The sequence below is a fragment of the Apteryx mantelli genome, chromosome 2 (assembly GCF_036417845.1).
Source record: "Apteryx mantelli isolate bAptMan1 chromosome 2, bAptMan1.hap1, whole genome shotgun sequence".
Taxonomy (NCBI): Eukaryota; Metazoa; Chordata; class Aves; order Apterygiformes; family Apterygidae; genus Apteryx; species Apteryx mantelli.
Window position 1 is genome coordinate 95097087 of NC_089979.1, and position 17697 is coordinate 95114783.

General features: G+C 41.3%; 1 protein-coding gene across 1 annotated transcript in view; it reads left to right on the plus strand.

Annotated features, from left to right (window-relative positions):
• Positions 1-17697, plus strand: part of LOC106496970 (dynein axonemal heavy chain 5-like) — a 176257-nt gene that overhangs the window by 105816 nt on the left and 52744 nt on the right. The window contains exons 58-62 of the mRNA XM_067291141.1: positions 12-292; positions 622-837; positions 5158-5325; positions 10952-11170; positions 12794-12970. Coding sequence (XP_067147242.1) covers positions 12-292; positions 622-837; positions 5158-5325; positions 10952-11170; positions 12794-12970 — 1061 coding nt within the window. The remainder of the gene's footprint in view (positions 1-11; positions 293-621; positions 838-5157; positions 5326-10951; positions 11171-12793; positions 12971-17697) is intronic.

Consider the following 17697-nt stretch of genomic DNA (forward strand, 5'->3'; position numbering starts at 1 on the left):
GTTCTACACAGGTCTCACAAAACTGATGGAAGCTGAGATTTCAGTAAATCAGCTCTCCAAAGAGCTGGTGATGAAGGAGAAAGATTTGGCTGTAGCTTCAAAAAAAGCTGATGGGGTATTATTGGAAGTGACTATGAAAGCCCAAGCTGCTGAAAAAGTGAAAATGCAGGTGCAAAAGGTGAAAGACAAAGCTCAGGCCATTGTAGATGACATTGCCATTGATAAAGCAGCAGCAGAGGAGAAGCTTGAAGCTGCAAGACCTGCAATGGAAGAAGCTGAGGCAGCCCTGCAGGTCAGAATTAAACATGAATATAATTAACGATTGTTATTTGTGGAATATCGTGCTTATACTTCTGACTTGAAAAAATATTGAAAGGACTAGGATTGACCTATTAATCATCGTAGAGAAAGGCTGAAGAGGCAGGCACTGGAGAGCTAAGATGGGCAGTAGCTCCTCTACTGTAAGGTAATAAAGCAGTTAGTGCTTTAAGGGCTTTCTGCGGTACTGCTTCTGGGTGACCTGCAGCAATTGTACATATGTAGTCCCTAAACAAAACAGTTTTGTCTATCATCAAATTGATGGCTTAAATAAGTGGATGATTTTGTTCTCTAATTTTTTAGACAATAAAACCTTCTGACATTGCAACTGTTCGCAAACTGGGTAAACCTCCTCACTTGATAATGCGGATTATGGATTGTGTGCTACTTTTATTCCAAAGAAAAATAGACTCAGTAACACCTGACCAAGAACGCCCATGTGTGAAGCCATCGTGGACTGAGGCTCTGAAGCTAATGAATAATTCAGGATTTCTGAGCATGTTGCTTACTTTCCAGAAGGTAAGCAGTTAATAGTGGCATTATTACTTCTATAACCACCTTTACAGAGCATGTGAAAGTGTCCTCATATTTTATGTGCTGTATCATCCATAGGAAGTGAAGTTCACGGGTAGTTTAAAAGAGATTATTTTTTGTACCTGTAGTTGCATGTATCTACATGACTGTATTCCTCTCCATTTTCATGGTTCATTATTTCAGTATTCTCTCTCCTGGGCCACTCAGTTTGGATGGCAAACACAAGTATTCCAAGCTCTAGATCATATCTTGAGAAGCTTAATTCTATTTTTATTCAGGCAGTTCTTGCTTCTCAGTAGGGATTTGCCTTAAAAAGACTCACTGTTGATTTTTAAAATGGCTCACAAAATCCTGCTCACCATCTCCAATGCTGCCAAGCCTGTTTGCATATAAATTGCTCCAGAACTCTACCTCCAGAACTGCTTGATCAGAAGCTAGGAGGAAATACAGAAGGAACTGAGCATCCTGTAAGGGAAATACACTGAAATGTTTGAGTGACTTTGGGGATTTGCTATAAACTAGAGAAATAGTGGAAGGGGAATGAACTGAGAACCTCAGTCTGAACTGTAGGAAAAATAAAAACAAATACAGGTTTTATTTCTGTCAAGGCAGAAACCTGTCACATTTACAACAAGATTAACTGGACTGTCACACAAGGGGAATTTCTCTGCTGGGAAGAGACAGAAGATGTCACAGGTAGCTAGACCAGAAGAGGAGCCAGGCTGGGCCCTGGGATGGCAGAATGGCTCAACTTTGAAATCCAGAAAACCAAGCAGTGTTCAGCAAAACCCTTGTTTTCCACAGTGTTGCAGAACATACTCTGTTCATATTTACACTGATGATTGAATCTTCTTCAGCTGCACATTTTGCCATTGCCTATTTTAATGGGGTGTTTTTGTTGTGTAGATGAGACTTGAGACCATAATTCTCACTATTCCCATGAGCCAGTTCTCCCTGTGAAACATATTGACAAGGCAGCATGAGGAAACTTGCACTGCCTCTGTAGACCTTTCTGGGGCTGTCAATCTGGCCACTTTTCCAAGCACCATCTTAACTAAACAGAAAGAAGAAATGAGATTAATGATAATGGAGACTAATTATGCACTCCTTACTCAAATATATCTCTAATGAGGTTTCCAGTTTTGGCATCTATTAATACTGTATGCATTCCTACTGGTAGTTTGCAACACATATAACTTTACTCAGAGAAGTCAGAACAACCTCTGTGGGACTGACTGAGTTCTTGCATTGATACTGACAAATGTGATGAAAAACACTAGAATACTTCTATCAATGATGAAATACTTCACATGCTTTTGTTCTGTCTAATTTCTTGTTTCTAGAGTAGAGTATATAAGAGAAGAAAGTTCATCACATCTCAAATTCTGAGTAGACTACACTGCTTACTTTTTTGTGAGATTTCTGGTATTTCCTAATTTTGTTAGGCAAGGAAGATCAGTGGATGGAGTAGCTCCTTGTGTTTAAAATTCATTACTTTGAAGGAAAAACATGAACTGAAGTTTTTAAAGCTCCCGAACAAAGGTTTAGGCCATTGCTGATTGGTCTTTGCTTCATCCTTGCCGGCTTGCTAGCTCATAATTCTGAGTAGGAGAATAAAAAATCAAAATGTTTATCCATAACTACTTCATATTTTATCAAATGCTCATAGTGAAAGTATCATTTTATCTAATTTTAGGAATAATATAATCGCTGTCTTTATTATTATTATAGTAGCTAGGGATCAGACAAATACAAGATAGCCTTTTCTGCTATGTGCTTCCACAAAAAGGGTATATTGCTTAACACTGTGAAATGGAGGGTGATCTTTAGTTCTATTAAAAGAAAGGCATTAATACATTGCCAATAAAGGGAAGGTTCTTAATACCTCTACCATTGTTACTTCATATAAGCTCTTCCAGTCTTTACATTGCTTAAGGAGATGAATTCCATTTTCTTCTGGCACTTATATAATTATAGATTAACCACCATTTTCAAAGATTTGGCTTTTCATGTTCTCAAAAGATTGTTAAGGGGGAAAAAAATCCAAGATTAGCATAATGAAGTGAGCAACTGAAAGAAATCCTTTTTACTGTTCAGGTAAAAAGGTAGTTGCAATGAAGTGAGGTCAGTTCCTTGCAGTCTCACCCTTTCCCTTCCCCTAATGTTTGACACCCTCTTTTGTGATCAGACTGGTACTTGTCTGATGCTGCAGTGAGCTAGTTCAGGGAGCTAGCCTAGAAGAAAACTAATCACTAGTTTTGCTGGCTTAGGTTTCTGCAACATTAGTTCCCAGACCAGCTTACTGGAATATTGGTGATGGCTTTAAAGATGTAACAAGAACCTCTGGTTGAGGAGGAGAGGAAAAAAGGTACAGTGCTGTAGCAGCAATAATTTAGAGCAGCTTGAGTTGTCATGGAGCCCCAAGTGTGAGTAGTATCTGTAAATCCTATAGGTCAAATACGGATATTGAATGCAAAATGAAATCAACATGTTGCAATGGAAGTAGGAACTATTTTCTGCTTGACCGTAAATAAGAAATTCACACAAAACTAATTTTCTGTCCTTTACAAGAGTGAAAGGAAACAACTTGCTCTTTCCTTCATAGTTAATAGTTGTGAGAGTAGGTGGGAAGAGGAGAGGTGACCATATCTCAGCCTTAGCTCATTCTCTTGCTTTTTGGCTAGAACCAAAGCAGAGCAGTTCCTGGCAGACTGTCTAATGAACCTGTGGCAGAATCAAAGTTTGGCCTGTATATTGCTACTTTTTGTTAGTAAACTGCATCATTACTGCCAGCCATGCTGGCTTGCCCAGTTCAGTAATTTGAACTTCACCTCCCATCTGCACTGCTGTTCTTCGCTATAGAGACATATGTGCTTCCATATCTCTGTCTTGAGAACACCTCCAGTGTTGATTTATACAGAGGGGGAACAGCTATTAGCTCCTGTTTTACAGTCCCCCATCTAGTGAATCACCAGTTCTCTCCAGCCTCTCAACCCCACCTGGCAGATATAAGGAGCTGTGGAGGAGTTGTAGCACTGACCTAAGAATGAGAGTGATGCCTTGACTCTGCCGGGGAAATAGAAACAATACACTGGATTTTGCCTGTTTAGCCCCAGAAATGCTTGTTATGTTTTTCAGCCCAAACAATTTCAAAGTGGTTCAGGGTTACAGAACTAATTAACTGACAATTCATGGTCTGAACTGGAACAGAATAGCTTCAGTTTCAGCTGAATTTAGGATTAGGAAAAATGTGCTATGTTTGCCACTGGGTCCTATGCTTCTCAGATACATTTTAGCTAGCTTTTGTTTAAGTGCACAAGTAGAACTTTTTGCATCATTCTGTCTTCCTTGCGGCTTCACTACCTTTCTTTAACTGTTTGTGCTTTGCTTCCAAGCACAAATATGCGCTGTGGAATTTTACATGCAAGTCCATTTTTTGTCCATGTTCTGAGCAGTTCAGGGAATCCTAGGTAAAAATTAATGAAAATGAATGAAAACCAGAAGTATAACACTGTAAAATTATTCTTAAATCAATTCCTGTGTAATTTCAGAACTTTTCAATTGTCCTTCTGCAATAAATTTCTTTCAAAAATCCTCTCAAAACCCACAAACTTTTATGTATGACAGGTATACAAAATTCTGGAGTATTACATTCTGTTCCAAAAGAAAAAGAAATGCAGAACCAAATACAAGAATATGGTTGCTGTTGTACTAGAAAATGATTAATAATCAAAAAGTAGAAAGAATGTTTATTATGGAGTGGGGTGAAGATGCTCTATATTCCAGTATTTTGAGATGAATGTGTCTACACCTTTTTCTTAAAGTTTACATGTGGAAGAGGCCCTAGACTCTAGAGGCCCTATATAGCTAGACTTGGATGGACCACAAGCTAAAACAAGATAATTTTTAAAAGAGAGAAAACTGAGGGGAGCATGTTGAAATAAATGCATGTAAAACTGATCCTTCACCCTTCTGCAGAGGGTTCATTGCAGGGTGGGCATTCCCTGCAAACTTCATCTCAATACAGCCTTTGTAAATGATTTCCAGGATTGCAAAAAACTACATAATGCTTTCAGGGTGCGCAGGTTCAGGAGCAATGACAAAGTAAATAATAGCCTTCTTCCCTGCTGTGCAACAAATGGTCTTTCTAACAGAAAAAAAATACTGAACACAGTAAATTGTGAACAACTGAATGCATATATTCTGTAAAAAGTGGTAGCATCATATTTTTAAAAAGGAAAATGTTTCTGTGGACTTTACTCTAAAATCCAGTTTTGAAAATAAATTTTCCTTTCTATTAATTAGGACTCAATTACAGGTGAAATTGTGGAGCTTTTAGAGCCTTATTTGGATATGGAGGATTATAATCTGGAGACTGCTAAAAAAGTGTGTGGAAATGTAGCAGGTCTTTGCTCGTGGACACAAGCAATGGTTTACTTCTACGGTATTAATAAAGAAGTCCTTCCTCTTAAGGTATTTCATATTGTTCATTTTATTTTTCTGAGGGATTACCATAGTTGAATGGAAAAAAGTAGTATTATTTTGTCTAAAAAAGATATTGAACAACATGAAATTCTTGTTTCAAGAAATTGGTTCTTTACCCCCAGTGGTGAAGCCAAGCACTTAAAAGTTAAAGATGTCCCAGCAATTTTTTCCCCTTGGGCAGCTACACTGTGATACAGTTGTTAGTTGTGTGAACACAATCAGTTGACCATGAGCCTTTAGCGCACAGTGGCCATCTGCTAGCAGGAGTTACTGATACTATCTCTGCTCTCTGCCTTGGTGCCGGGCACCCTAGTTCAAGAAAACTTATCAGTCTTACTGGCCTGGGAAGGAGCATACTCCCTGTGGTCTCAGTAGTATCTGGAAGAAGAGAGACCGTGCTCGACACAAAAGTTTTTGAATTTGAAGTTTCTGAATTTGAATTTGAATGAAGTAAGAATTTAATGAATTTAGCTGGAATTCAGCTCTTCTAAGGAAACTTTTGAGTGTCAAGCAAGAGTCAGGTTGGTACAGTTTGTATCTATAATAAACTAAGCATAGAAAATATCTGTCTGAACAGTGAAATTTTCATAAAACTACAATAGAAAGGGATCAAATGTCATTATCTGTATTCCTAAAGATAGTTTTATTGTCTTGGAAATGTTTCATTTATGGGCATATGAAAAAAGAAGAACTTTGAATATTTATATAGTGTTTTATAAACATTGCTTCTATAGTGGAATGTTATTGCTCTTTTTGAAGAAATACATATCAATTGGTATTTAGCCACTGCACTTGTGTTCAGTCTCCTACTATATAAGTAGTATACTAATTGTAGTATACTAATGGTATAAATGTTCAAAACTCTTGACTTATTCTTACAGTATATCTGGCCAAATCTAGTTTGAATCCCTTAAAAGCATGATATTTTTGATTCAAGTAATTAATAGAGAAGACTATATTCCTGTGATACATAAATAGCAATTCCCTTTTCAAATAACAAGATATTCACTAATGAAAATAGAATTTGAAATGCAGCTATTGAGAGATGTAAAAGAACAATACCTAGGGGAAGTAGTGGATTTATACTCAGATACAACCTTTTGAAAGCTGCAAAAATATTTTTGCAGTTTTCAGTTGTATACACATTATTTAAGATTATGTATAAATTTAACTTAGTATTCAAGTATTTACATTTTTGTCACACTGGAGCTGAGAAAACTTAAGCATGCACTTGGCAAAGTAGAATTAGTAGTAATAGTAGTTACAAATATTTGAAAAGTGAAGATAACAAAGGGAGGAATTGTTGAAAGTATGCAGGAGATATTACAGGAAGCAGTGGAATGATGTAAGAAAATAATTGAATATAAGTTGTACAATTAGACTGCATAAGGTACTAGTGTTGGGAATTATCCTGTCCTAAAAAGCAAAGATTTAATAGAACTGCTTTATCCTAACCTCTGTTCTGGGAGACAAACTCTCTTCAACACTTGGAAAAACCTTCCAATGTTTGCTTATATTACATCTTAACTGAGACTCAGAGTCTTGTTAATCTTAAATGTGACAACCTGTGAAAACTAATTAATAGACTAATGCCTCATATTTCAGTAAATACAGCGTGCAAAAATAATTCATCCCTAGAAATGGATACATACATTCTTTAGTTACAGCTTGCAGCCATGAGCTAGAACCATACAGTTAAATAACACAAAAAACGTAACCAAATGTTGCCAACAATGCAGTGTAGTTTATCGTACAGCAGTCATCATGTGTGTATACTACTTTCCTGTAAACCTTCAACATGACCATGAGCTGTTCCTCTGCAGTTTGTCATCTAGTAAACAGGCCTGGATTAACCTGATAATTCTGACACACTGTTGGCTATTTATCCAGTAGTTGAAGAATATAACGGAAGAATCAGAGTCCTAGTTTTAGCTATGAATCTGTTAGCCTCCAATTAAATAGCATGTATAAGTGTATAACTTCCCTTAGAGATGTCTCCAGTGATTTTGATTAAGGTTGCCTTAGGGTGGAATGATAATTAAGGGAATAAGTTGGTCAACAGCTTATGAATACTGGTTGATATTGAGGACTCTCTGTGTAAAATGCTGTTTTAAGTGCAAGTCTTTTTTGCCTTTTCTGCTTTTGCTTGTCTCCATCCTGAACTAAAACCCACAGGGTTTTAAGATCTTTTAGAAGAAAGATCTTTTTTATGTGAAAGATCAGCAGTGATCTAGGTCAGTGAGCAGTGTGAAATTGCATTTCCATGAGGAGATACCAGTCAGACACCATGTGCCCAGGAAAGGACTGAAGAAAAAGCAAAGTTGGTCACCCAGCACATCCACCAAGGCTCATGAGCAGAGTGATACAATGTGTGAGGCCTGAGTACAAGAGGTCTGGTGGCCTGGTCAGCATCTCCATGGACTGTAAGAATCACTGAACTTGGAAAGCTAAGATCACTGAAACAAAAAAGGCACTGGGAAAGCTTAATTCTTGCTTACCTGTGGTGATCCAGCTGCCTTTTTCTTATGGCTTCTCCTATTTCTAGTAGCATTTTCTGAATTAACTGAGCAACAGCTGCTCTTTTCAATGATTTGGGGTTGGTTCTGTGAGGTGCTGGGATTCTGTTCATGAACTGGGACAACATTTAAAAATGTGAAGCTTTTTTTTTTAAGGAGAAACATATATTTAAATGACTTCTTGGATCAGGGCCAGATATACTCTGCGCTCTGCAGAACTGAGCTTGCAATGAATCGATGAGGAACTTATGGCTATATCAATACTGGCAAATTAAACACTGCTAGGGAATTTTACTAGCCACTAGCAAGTGATTATCTGCAATGTTAAATTGTTAGAGTGGTCTGTAGTATGAATTTGTTCCTGGCCAAGCAGCACTTTCTCAAGAATCTGTGGGCAACTTTTAGGAACTAGCCTGGTTCAAGGACCATTTCCACGAGGCTGTTTGCAAGGAACTGTACTGTTTTAGAGGCTAGGAGAGTTTAATGTTTTATGCCAGTAAACCTTAGTGCCAAAGAAAGGTCCTGGGCATGTTTAATTTAATGTTATAGCTGTAGCCTGTAACACTGCTTATTTTTCCTGTTTTTATGTGGAATGTAAAAAGACTAAAAGGTCCAAGATCATCTCACCACCTGCTACAGCCTTCTCCAAGGACACCTCAGAAGAAGGCAAAATAACTGGCTAATTGTTTTGTCTGTGCCTCTTGTGGGCACAGGGACCATCTCCATACTTGGCCTGTGCAGATAGATGCAGAGAGCAGGTAGAGGAGCTGACTGAAGCAGACATAGAGAGGGTTGTTTATGTGGATCCACACAATGCCAGTGGCAAAGAATGGCTGAAGCTGCTGCTCTGATGCAAACCAAGGCATATTCAATATAGCCCCCCTAACTGGATGCTCAGATAAGAATGTGGATTTTGTGTCTCAAAGCCTCATGATTCATTCACATAAAGTCCATTTATTCAGGCTCTTCCACTACATTCAACTGGAATAAATTTGGAATCATTTCTTTGCTGTGTGACTCAGAGGGATGAAATGAAGGGTGTGAAGCTTGTTTGCATAGCAGCGTCACTAAAATTAGAAAGGCCACAGTGGTTCTTTGTGGTTGGGAAACATATTTCTTTCCCTCCTATAATTGGCAGAAAATCTTTGTAAGAATCTTCTTGCAACAGTAATAGCCTTCTTATGCAGCAAAACTTGCCTCCTGCTCTCATGGCAAAACTCTGAGCAGAAAGCTGCCAGCCAGCCTGCTAATGATGTCAATAAAAAAGTGGTATTTGTAGCCATGTAATTTTGAAAAAGGGATTTGGAAAAGGCAGGAAGAGAGTAAATAGTGATGATTTCATAGGGTAATCTAAAAGTAGTCTCTCTGCCTTGGGGAATCACATATATTGGTCACCTTGGTACGTTAGTGCTCGTTCTTGTGCAAACAACCATTATTCATCACCTATGATTAAGCAACCTTCAAATCAAACTAATACCAAAATGTATTACTACCTTTGTTGTGATTACCCTCAAATTGGCTAAAAACTTTGACTAAACTATCCATGAAATCATTTCTTATCTTAAGTCATCTTCTAAAGATCCATACAAAGTCTTGAGTAACTAATTTGGGGATTTTTCATGTTAGAATACAGTGTATTTTCCCCTTGTTCTCATCTGATATATTTTTTCATTGTGCCCAGATCTTGAAAGCTGGTAGCCTTTTAAGAGCTAGGAAGTCAGTTTTATCAGTCTTTTGCACCTTTCTGAGTAGTTTATTGCTGCAAGGAGGTCTGGGTTTTTTTCATATCTACAGTGCATCACTGCTCATATGTATTGGGAATTCTCATGGCCATTCTTCTCCATCGAAGATCATGTACTGCTGTGGTAAACATTAAGGTGAAATATGAGCCCACACAGCCAGATGCAAGTTTCTTGTTGTTCCAGCTGTTCTACCTAGGCGGTTCTTCCCAGCTCTCCAAAGATCTTGTTCTCTGTGCTACCTCACTATTTGTCACTTGTGGCTGAAACAATCTGTCATAACTTTGCCTTAAGCTCCCATTTTTAGCCTTCACAAAGTTTAAGGATAAAAGGAACCATTAAATAACCTACTCTGAACCCTTGCAGCATTTAAACTTTTCCTGGTAGTCCAAGATTCACTAAAAAATAACATCAGTGGTTCTGAAATCTGCTTGGTCAGGTCCTAACAAGACTGTTTGGTCTACTGATTTAACAGTGTTTATCTCTAGGAGATGCTGTTTAATGCGCTCTTTGATAAGTAGCGGAATAAAAATATTTCAGCATCCTTATGTGACAGAAATTTTATGAGTGGCCATTCTGCTGGCTATCTCCATTATAATGTTTTTGTCTGTATCTAGGACCTGTCAACAGACACAGTGGCTACAGTAACTGAATTTTTTTTTGCTGACAGGGCTATTCTCTGGAAGTTTAACTCCTAGAGCAGTACTGCTTTGTCGATTAGTACAGATATTTTTCTCTAACTCCCAGCTGACAGACCTGTCCCTTGGAATCCACCAGACTTCATGCTACATTTTTTTTTAATCATGCCTAGATCTCAAAATCATTCAAATTTATACAGAGAGGTGAGAAATGTCTGTAGAGTTTTAGCTTCCAGAGGAGCAAAAAATGCAAGTATGTATGTATTTTTGTTTTCTGTTTTGTTATGTATTGTAAGTAATTGGTGGGAAAAGAGAGGAGAAGAGTAGTTTCCATTATCATTTTATAATCTGTGAGGCACGATCTTAATTTTCTTTTGCACTGAGAGGAGATTACAGATAACATTGTATGGATTACCTCGTATCTCTAGTATACAGCTATTTCAAGTGTATTGTTGATTTCAAATCATTAACCTTTATGTGATTAATGGATCATTCTGAAAATATTATTTGAAAATATTTTAAGATTGCAATGAATAATTTTAATGTTATGCTTGCATTCCAGCTTTAGGTTGAAAAGTAAATAAAGGAAAAACTGCTGTTATTTTTAAAAAGTATTATTTTTAAAAGTACCAGTACAGTAGGATATGTGCCTTTAAAGCAGTGTCATTTGCACTTGCCAAATAATAGGTACTAACCACTCTTTACTTTAAAATGTTTGTAGGCAAATCTAGCCTTGCAAGAAGCAAGGCTTGCAGCTGCTCAAACTGAACTGAATAATGCACAAAATCAGCTGGATGAGAAACAGATGGAACTGGATCAAGTACAAGCCATGTATGATACTGCTATGAAAGAGAAGCAGGCCTTACTAGATGATGCTGAGGCATGCAGAAGGAAGATGAACAACGCCACAGCTCTGATTGAAGGATTAGGTGGAGAAAAGGTACTAGCACATATGAGTAGGATTCCAGCACTAAGTAGGTGCTGAATTTTGAGAATGCTCCATAACAATCATTAACAATCTAGTGCTTGAGAAATTCAAGGCAAAGTGACATCTTGGTATTATAGGTCACTGTACTTTAGTTGTATGTGTGTTTTGGGCTTGAACTCAACGTATCTAACAAAGTAAAACAATTTCTTGAGTTGTCTAACTCTTCTGTATGAACCTTTATGTCATATCATATGACTTGTATTGGGATAAAGTTTAGATTTAAAGCCAGGGAGCCAAATTACTTTAAGCTTTAGTAAGAAAAGGAATTAGGCTTAACCTAAATAATTGCCCTAAAATATTCATAAGTAGGATTACTCTCTTCTCAGCAAGGATACAGGAATTTGAATCTTGACTAATTTTATGAATTATAATTTAAGTTCAGATTGCTACTGGAAACTTTGACAGAATTATGGGCTAATCATTATTCTCTGCATTAAGCTTGAAGTTTTCCTTTCCTATTCCTTTTTCTGTGTTGATTTTGCTGGCTTCAGTGACTAATGGAACCTGAAGGTTTCCAAAGGAAGCTTTGAAGATTCCTTGCTTGAAATCCTACTACCATTGAACCCTGTGAGGCCCGGACTTCTGTGTTTGTTTGCATTGCTGAATTTCAAATGTATCAATCTGAAATCTTAGGTGCTTCAGCATGTTTTTCTTATGAATTTATAATTTTAAAGAGTGTTAATGGTGGTAACTGATACTTGGAATAAGCAGAGGTAGAAGGCACCACTCTGGAGTAAGGTTATTAGATGTTTATTACCTTGAAATCCCCAATCCACAAGGGGAACCCCAGGAACCGTGCGGGGAAATGACTGGGCTGTTCCAGGCACCGCAGAGCATTGGCCCACGGCAAGGTTCGGGGGGGGCATGGGTTTAAGGTGAATTAATAGGTTGCAATATGGGGTACTGTGCATGTGCTACAGACAACAAGGGAAGCGATAATTCTTTAGGTATACTGATAGCAAGGGAAGCAGTAATTCTTTAGGAGAGCACAAGTCCAGATTGATGCCTGTGTGGCACAAGTCTAAGGGTCATGACGTGCCATTGCTTATGGGTTCTGCATACCAAGTGTTTTGGCAGCTGGAATAATTGATCAGTCAACATACTCCTGTCTCCTCACCAGTCTTCTGCTGTTTGCTCACTACAAAGAGTAACACCAAATTAGGAGTTACAGTGCCTTAATGTGGGTTTTCTGAAGCCTTGTGTGGTAATGTCTTTTAAGAGCTATGAGTCCATTCTGCTTTTGAAAATTCAGACAAAACTGTAAGAGCCTTTATCTGGAGCCTTGGACAAAACTGACACTGTGTTAAATGTGTATTTTGTCAATTTAAAGTGTGTAGGTCCTGACCAAGGTTGCATGCAACTAACTAGAAGGGAATAAGAATCTGTAGAGAAAGGAGGAAATAGTATTCAGAAAACTTCTTGTACTTCTGAAAGGAATGGTTTAAAGCCAAAAATACTCCTGGTTCAAAGAGCAATTATTTACCAGAAAGAAAAGAAAAAGAGATACATGGGTTTGATCTTCATGTTAGTTTTGTGTCTGTTTAATACAACCTCTTTATAATATTTCACATACAGCTTCGTTGGACAGCAAGCAGCAAAAACTTTCAAAATCAAATTATTTGTTTAGTGGGGAATGTTCTTCTGGCCACTGGATTTCTCTCTTACTCTGGACCTTTCAATCAGGAGTACAGGAACTTGCTGCTCCAGTTGTGGAAGAAAGAAATGAACAACAGCATGATTCCGTACAGTAATGTAAGTGTTCCTGCACCATCCTGACCTTACTGTTCTCCTTGAAGAGAAATAATGTTACAAGCATTTAATTCCAGAAAAGTACTTTTGCTGGAAGATTATTTATAGGCTGTCACATTCTATCAGATTTTTAGTAAATAAAAAATAAGACAGTTAACAACTGAACTTATAAAAATAATGTTTTAAAATTTGCTTTACGCTTCAGTGCATCATAAGACTAGTGCCTAGGCCAAGGATCTGGCAAATCCGAGACAGAGATACTGCATGAGGTCAGATATTCTGGGAGGAAATTGCGTTATATGGAAAATAAGGTAAATTTACCAGATTAGAGTAGATTTTTCTTAACATAAGGGTATCCATCAGGTAGTCTCATTTTTCCCTGATGGTGTATTCCACAAATACCATGTTGTGCCCATAATTTCAGTCAAAGTCAAGCAAACCAGGGACATCTAGTACTCAGTGAAAATAGAAAATATGTATATTGAAGGAAGCACTAGCTGTAACTGTCTCCCTCAACACTGTTTTCCCCTTATACAGGTAACTTGTGAATATACATTTGAGGATCCCACCCTGCAACTGGTTTTGCTCTACCCCTAGAGCTTTCCAGACAGTTTTTGAGGCAGCAGCTCCCAAGTTAGGCCCACAGGATGGTACAGAGGGAAGGACTGGTCTGTGGCTTCTGGGCTAGGTGGTATTCCCCAGCCATCTTCCAGAGGCCAAGCAAAATTTACCCCATTTCCACTCCTAAATATAGTCTTATGTGCTGTCATTAGAAATTTGCTCTCTGTGGTTATGCACTTTTCACTCTGAACTATAAATGTAGACCATAAAGGAAGAATTTGCATTGAAGTTTTTTTCATATATTTCAGAGTTCTGACAGACTGCATCATAAATTCTTTAACCTACTGTTCTTAATATTAAATTATGAAAACAACAAATCACAGAATCACAGAATGGTTGAGGTTGGAAGAGACCTCTACAGATCATCTAGTCCAACCCCCCTGCTCAAGCAGGGCCACCTAGAGCACGTTGCACAGGATCGTGTCCAGGTGGGTTTTGAATATCTCCAGAGAAGGAGACTCCACAACCTCTCCAGGCAACCTGTTCCAGTGCTCTGTCACCCTCACAGTGAAGAAGTTTTTCCTCATGTTCAGATGGCACTGCCTGTGTTTCAGTTTGTGCCCGTTGCCTCTTGTCCTGTCGCTGGGCACCACTGAAAAGAGTCTGGCCCCATCCTCTTGACATCCTCCCTTTAGATATTTGTACACATTAATAAGATCCCCTCTCAGCCTTCTCTTCTTCAGCCTAAACAAGCCCAGCTCTCTCAGCCTTTCCTCATAAGAGAGATGCTCCAGTCCCCTAATCATCTTTGTAGCCCTTCGCTGGACTTGCTCCAGTAGTGCCACATCCCTCTTGTACTGGGGAGCCCAGAACTGGACGCAGTACTCTAGACGTGGCCTCACCAGGGCTGAGTAGAGGGGGAGAATCACCTCCCTCAACTTGCTGGCAACACTCTTCCTGATGCACCCCAGGATACCATTGGCCTTCTTGGCCACAAGGGCACATTGCTGCCTCATGCTTAACTTGGTGTCCACCAGCACTCCCAGGTCCTTCTCCGCAGAGCTGCTTTCCAGCAGGTCCACCCCCAACCTGTACTGGTGCTTGGGGTTATTCCTCCCTAGGTGCAGGACCCTGCACTTGTCTTTGTTGAACTTCATGAGGTTCCTCTCCACCCACCTCTCCAGCCTGCCCAGGTCTCTCTGAATGGCAGCAAGCATTCTGGGGTATCAGCCACTCCTCCCAGGTTTGGATCATCAGCAAACTTGCCGAGGAGGCACTCTGTCCCTTCAGCCAGGTCACTGATGAAGAAGTTGAACAAGACTGGACCCAGTACTGACCCCTGGGGGACACCGCTAGCTGCAGGCCTCCAACTAGACTCTGTGCCACTGATCACAACTCTCTGAGCTCTGCCATTCAGCCAGTTCTCAATCCACCTCACTGTCCACTCATCCAGCCCACACTTGCTGAGCTTGTCTATGAGGATGTTATGGGAGACAGTGTCGAAAGCCTTGCTGAAGTCGAGGTAGACAACATCCACTGCTCTCCCCTCATCCACCCAGCCAGTCATTGCATCAGAGAAGGCTATCAGATTGGTTAGGCATGATTTCCCCTTGGTGAAGTCATGCTGACTACTCTTGATCACCTTCTTGTCCTCCACATGCTTGGAGATGGCCTCCAGGATGAGCTGCTCCATCACCTTTCGAGGGATGGAGGTGAGCCTGACTGGCCTGTAGTTTCCTGGGTCCTCCTTCTTGCCCTTTTTGAAGACTGGGGTGACATTGGCTTTCTACCAGTCTTCAGGCACCTCTCCTGTTCTCCATGACCTTTCAAAGATGATGGAGAGTGGCTTAGCAATGACATCCGCCAGCTCCTTCAGCACTCGTGGGTGCATCCCATCAGGGGCCATGGATTTGTGGGTGTCAAGTTTGCTTAAATGATCTCTAACCCGATCCTCCTCAACCAAGGGAAAGAATTCCTTCCTCCAGACTTTCTCTCTTGCCTCCAGGGTCTGGGGTTCCTGAGGGCTGGCCTGAGCAGTAAAGACTGAAGCAAAGAAGGCATTCAGTAACTCTTCCTTCTCTGCATCCTTCGTCACCAGGGCACCCACCCCATTCAGCAAAGGCCCCACATTTTCCCTAGTCTTCCTCTTGCTACTGATGTATTTGAAGAAGCCCTTCTTGCTGTCCTTGACATCCCTTGCCAGATTTAATTCCAAACGGGCCTTAGCCTTCCTCGTCGCATCCCTGCATACTCTGGCAATGTTCCTATATTCCTCCCAAGTGGCCTGATCCCCTTTCCACTTTCTGTATACTTTCTTCTTCTGTTTGAGTTTTGCCAGGAGCTCCTTGCTCATCCATGCAGGTCTCCTACCTCCTTTGCTTGACTTCCTACTCATAGGGATGCACCGCTCTTAAGCCTGAAGGAAGTGATGTTTGAATATTAACCAGCTCTCTTGAACGCCCCTTCCTTCTAGGGCTGTAACCCATGGGATTCCTCCAAGTAGGTCCCTGAAGAGGCCAAAGTTTGCTCTCCTGAAGTCCAGGGTTGCGATCCTACTTAGTGCCCTGCTGCCTCCTCGCAGGATCCTGAACTCCACCATCTCATGGTCACTGCAGCCAAGGCTGCCCCCGACCTTCGCATCTTTGGCCAGTCCTTCTCTGTTTGTTAGTACGAGGTGCAGCAGCACACCTCTCCTCGTTGGCTCCTCCACCACCTGTGTCAAAAAGTTATCACCAATGCTCTGCAGCAACTTCCTGGAGTGTTTGTGCCTAGCTGTGCTGTGTCTCCAGCAGCTATCAGGCTGGTTGAAGTCCCCCCCCCCCCCCATGAGAACCGGTGCCCGTGATCGTGAGGCTACGTCCAGCCGCCTGTAGAAGGCCTCCGCCACTTCCTCTTCCCGATCAGGTGGCCTGTAGTAAACACCCACCACAGTGTCCCCCATGCTAGCCTGCCCTTTAATCCTTCCCCATAAGCTCTCGACTCGCTCTTCAGCCACCCCTAGGCAGAGCTCGATGCATTCCAGTTGCTCTCTCACCTAAAGAGCAACTCCACCACCTCGCTTTCCTGGCCTGTCCTTCCTAAAAAGCAGGTAGCCATCTAGGACAGCACTCCAGTCATGTGAACGATCCCACCACGTCTCTGTAATTGCATGAGCTCATGATCATGGCCCTGCAAGCACATACAGCTCTCTAGTTCTTCCTCTTTAGTGCCCATGCTGCATGCATTGGTGTACAGGCACTTCAGAGCGCTGATCGAGCACGCGGCTTTCCCGGGAGGGATACAAGAGGCTCCTCCGTAGCCACAGCCCATGCGCACTTCCCTGGCTGCAGGCACCCCGCCTCGAGCCGTGTTTTGCCAACTACCCGGTCACTCTAACGCTCCCCTTGCCCCATCTTTCCTAGTTTACAGTCCTCCTTAGCAGGCTGGCCAACCTGTTGGCATAGACACACGTGCCCCGCTTAGTGAGCTGGAGCCCAGCTCTCCCCATCAGTTGTCGATCTCCAAACAGGGGCCCACGCTCGTAGAAACCAAAACCCTCTTGCCAACACGAGCGGCGCAGCCAGCTGTTGACTTGGAAAGTCCGTCTCCTCCATCCCCCTCACTGGCGGGATTGAGGAGAAGATGACCTGGGCTCCCAGACCCTTCACCACCATCCCCAGAGCTCGGAAATCCTGTTCGATGGTTTCCAGTTTGCCCTTGGTGTCATTAGTGCCCACATGGCAGAGCGGCAGAGGGTACTAGTCCGATGAGCGGCCAAGCCTTGGCAGTCTTTCCATGACATCTCGTACGCGAGCCCCGGCAGGCAACAAACCTCTCTAGACAAGAGGTCAGGTCGGCAGATAGGTGCCTCCGTCCCCTGCAGCAGGGAGTCACCCACAACAATCACCCGCCGCTTCTTCCAGGTGTTCTGGCAAGGTACAGGGTCTGTTGTCCCAGTTACTTCCCTTGCAGCCATGTCCAGCTCCTCCTCATCCTGGAGGGCACTAAACCTGTTCTTCACTTGCAAGTCCTCGGGAGCAGGAGTAGTCTTTCTCCTCCTATGAGCAGTGACCAGCTTCCAGCCACCTTCTACAGTGTTATGATGTACCGTTTCACACGGCACAGAGCCCTCCAGCAACTCCACTTCTGTGGGGGGTTGGGACTCCTGAAGCTGTACAGTGTCTGAGAAT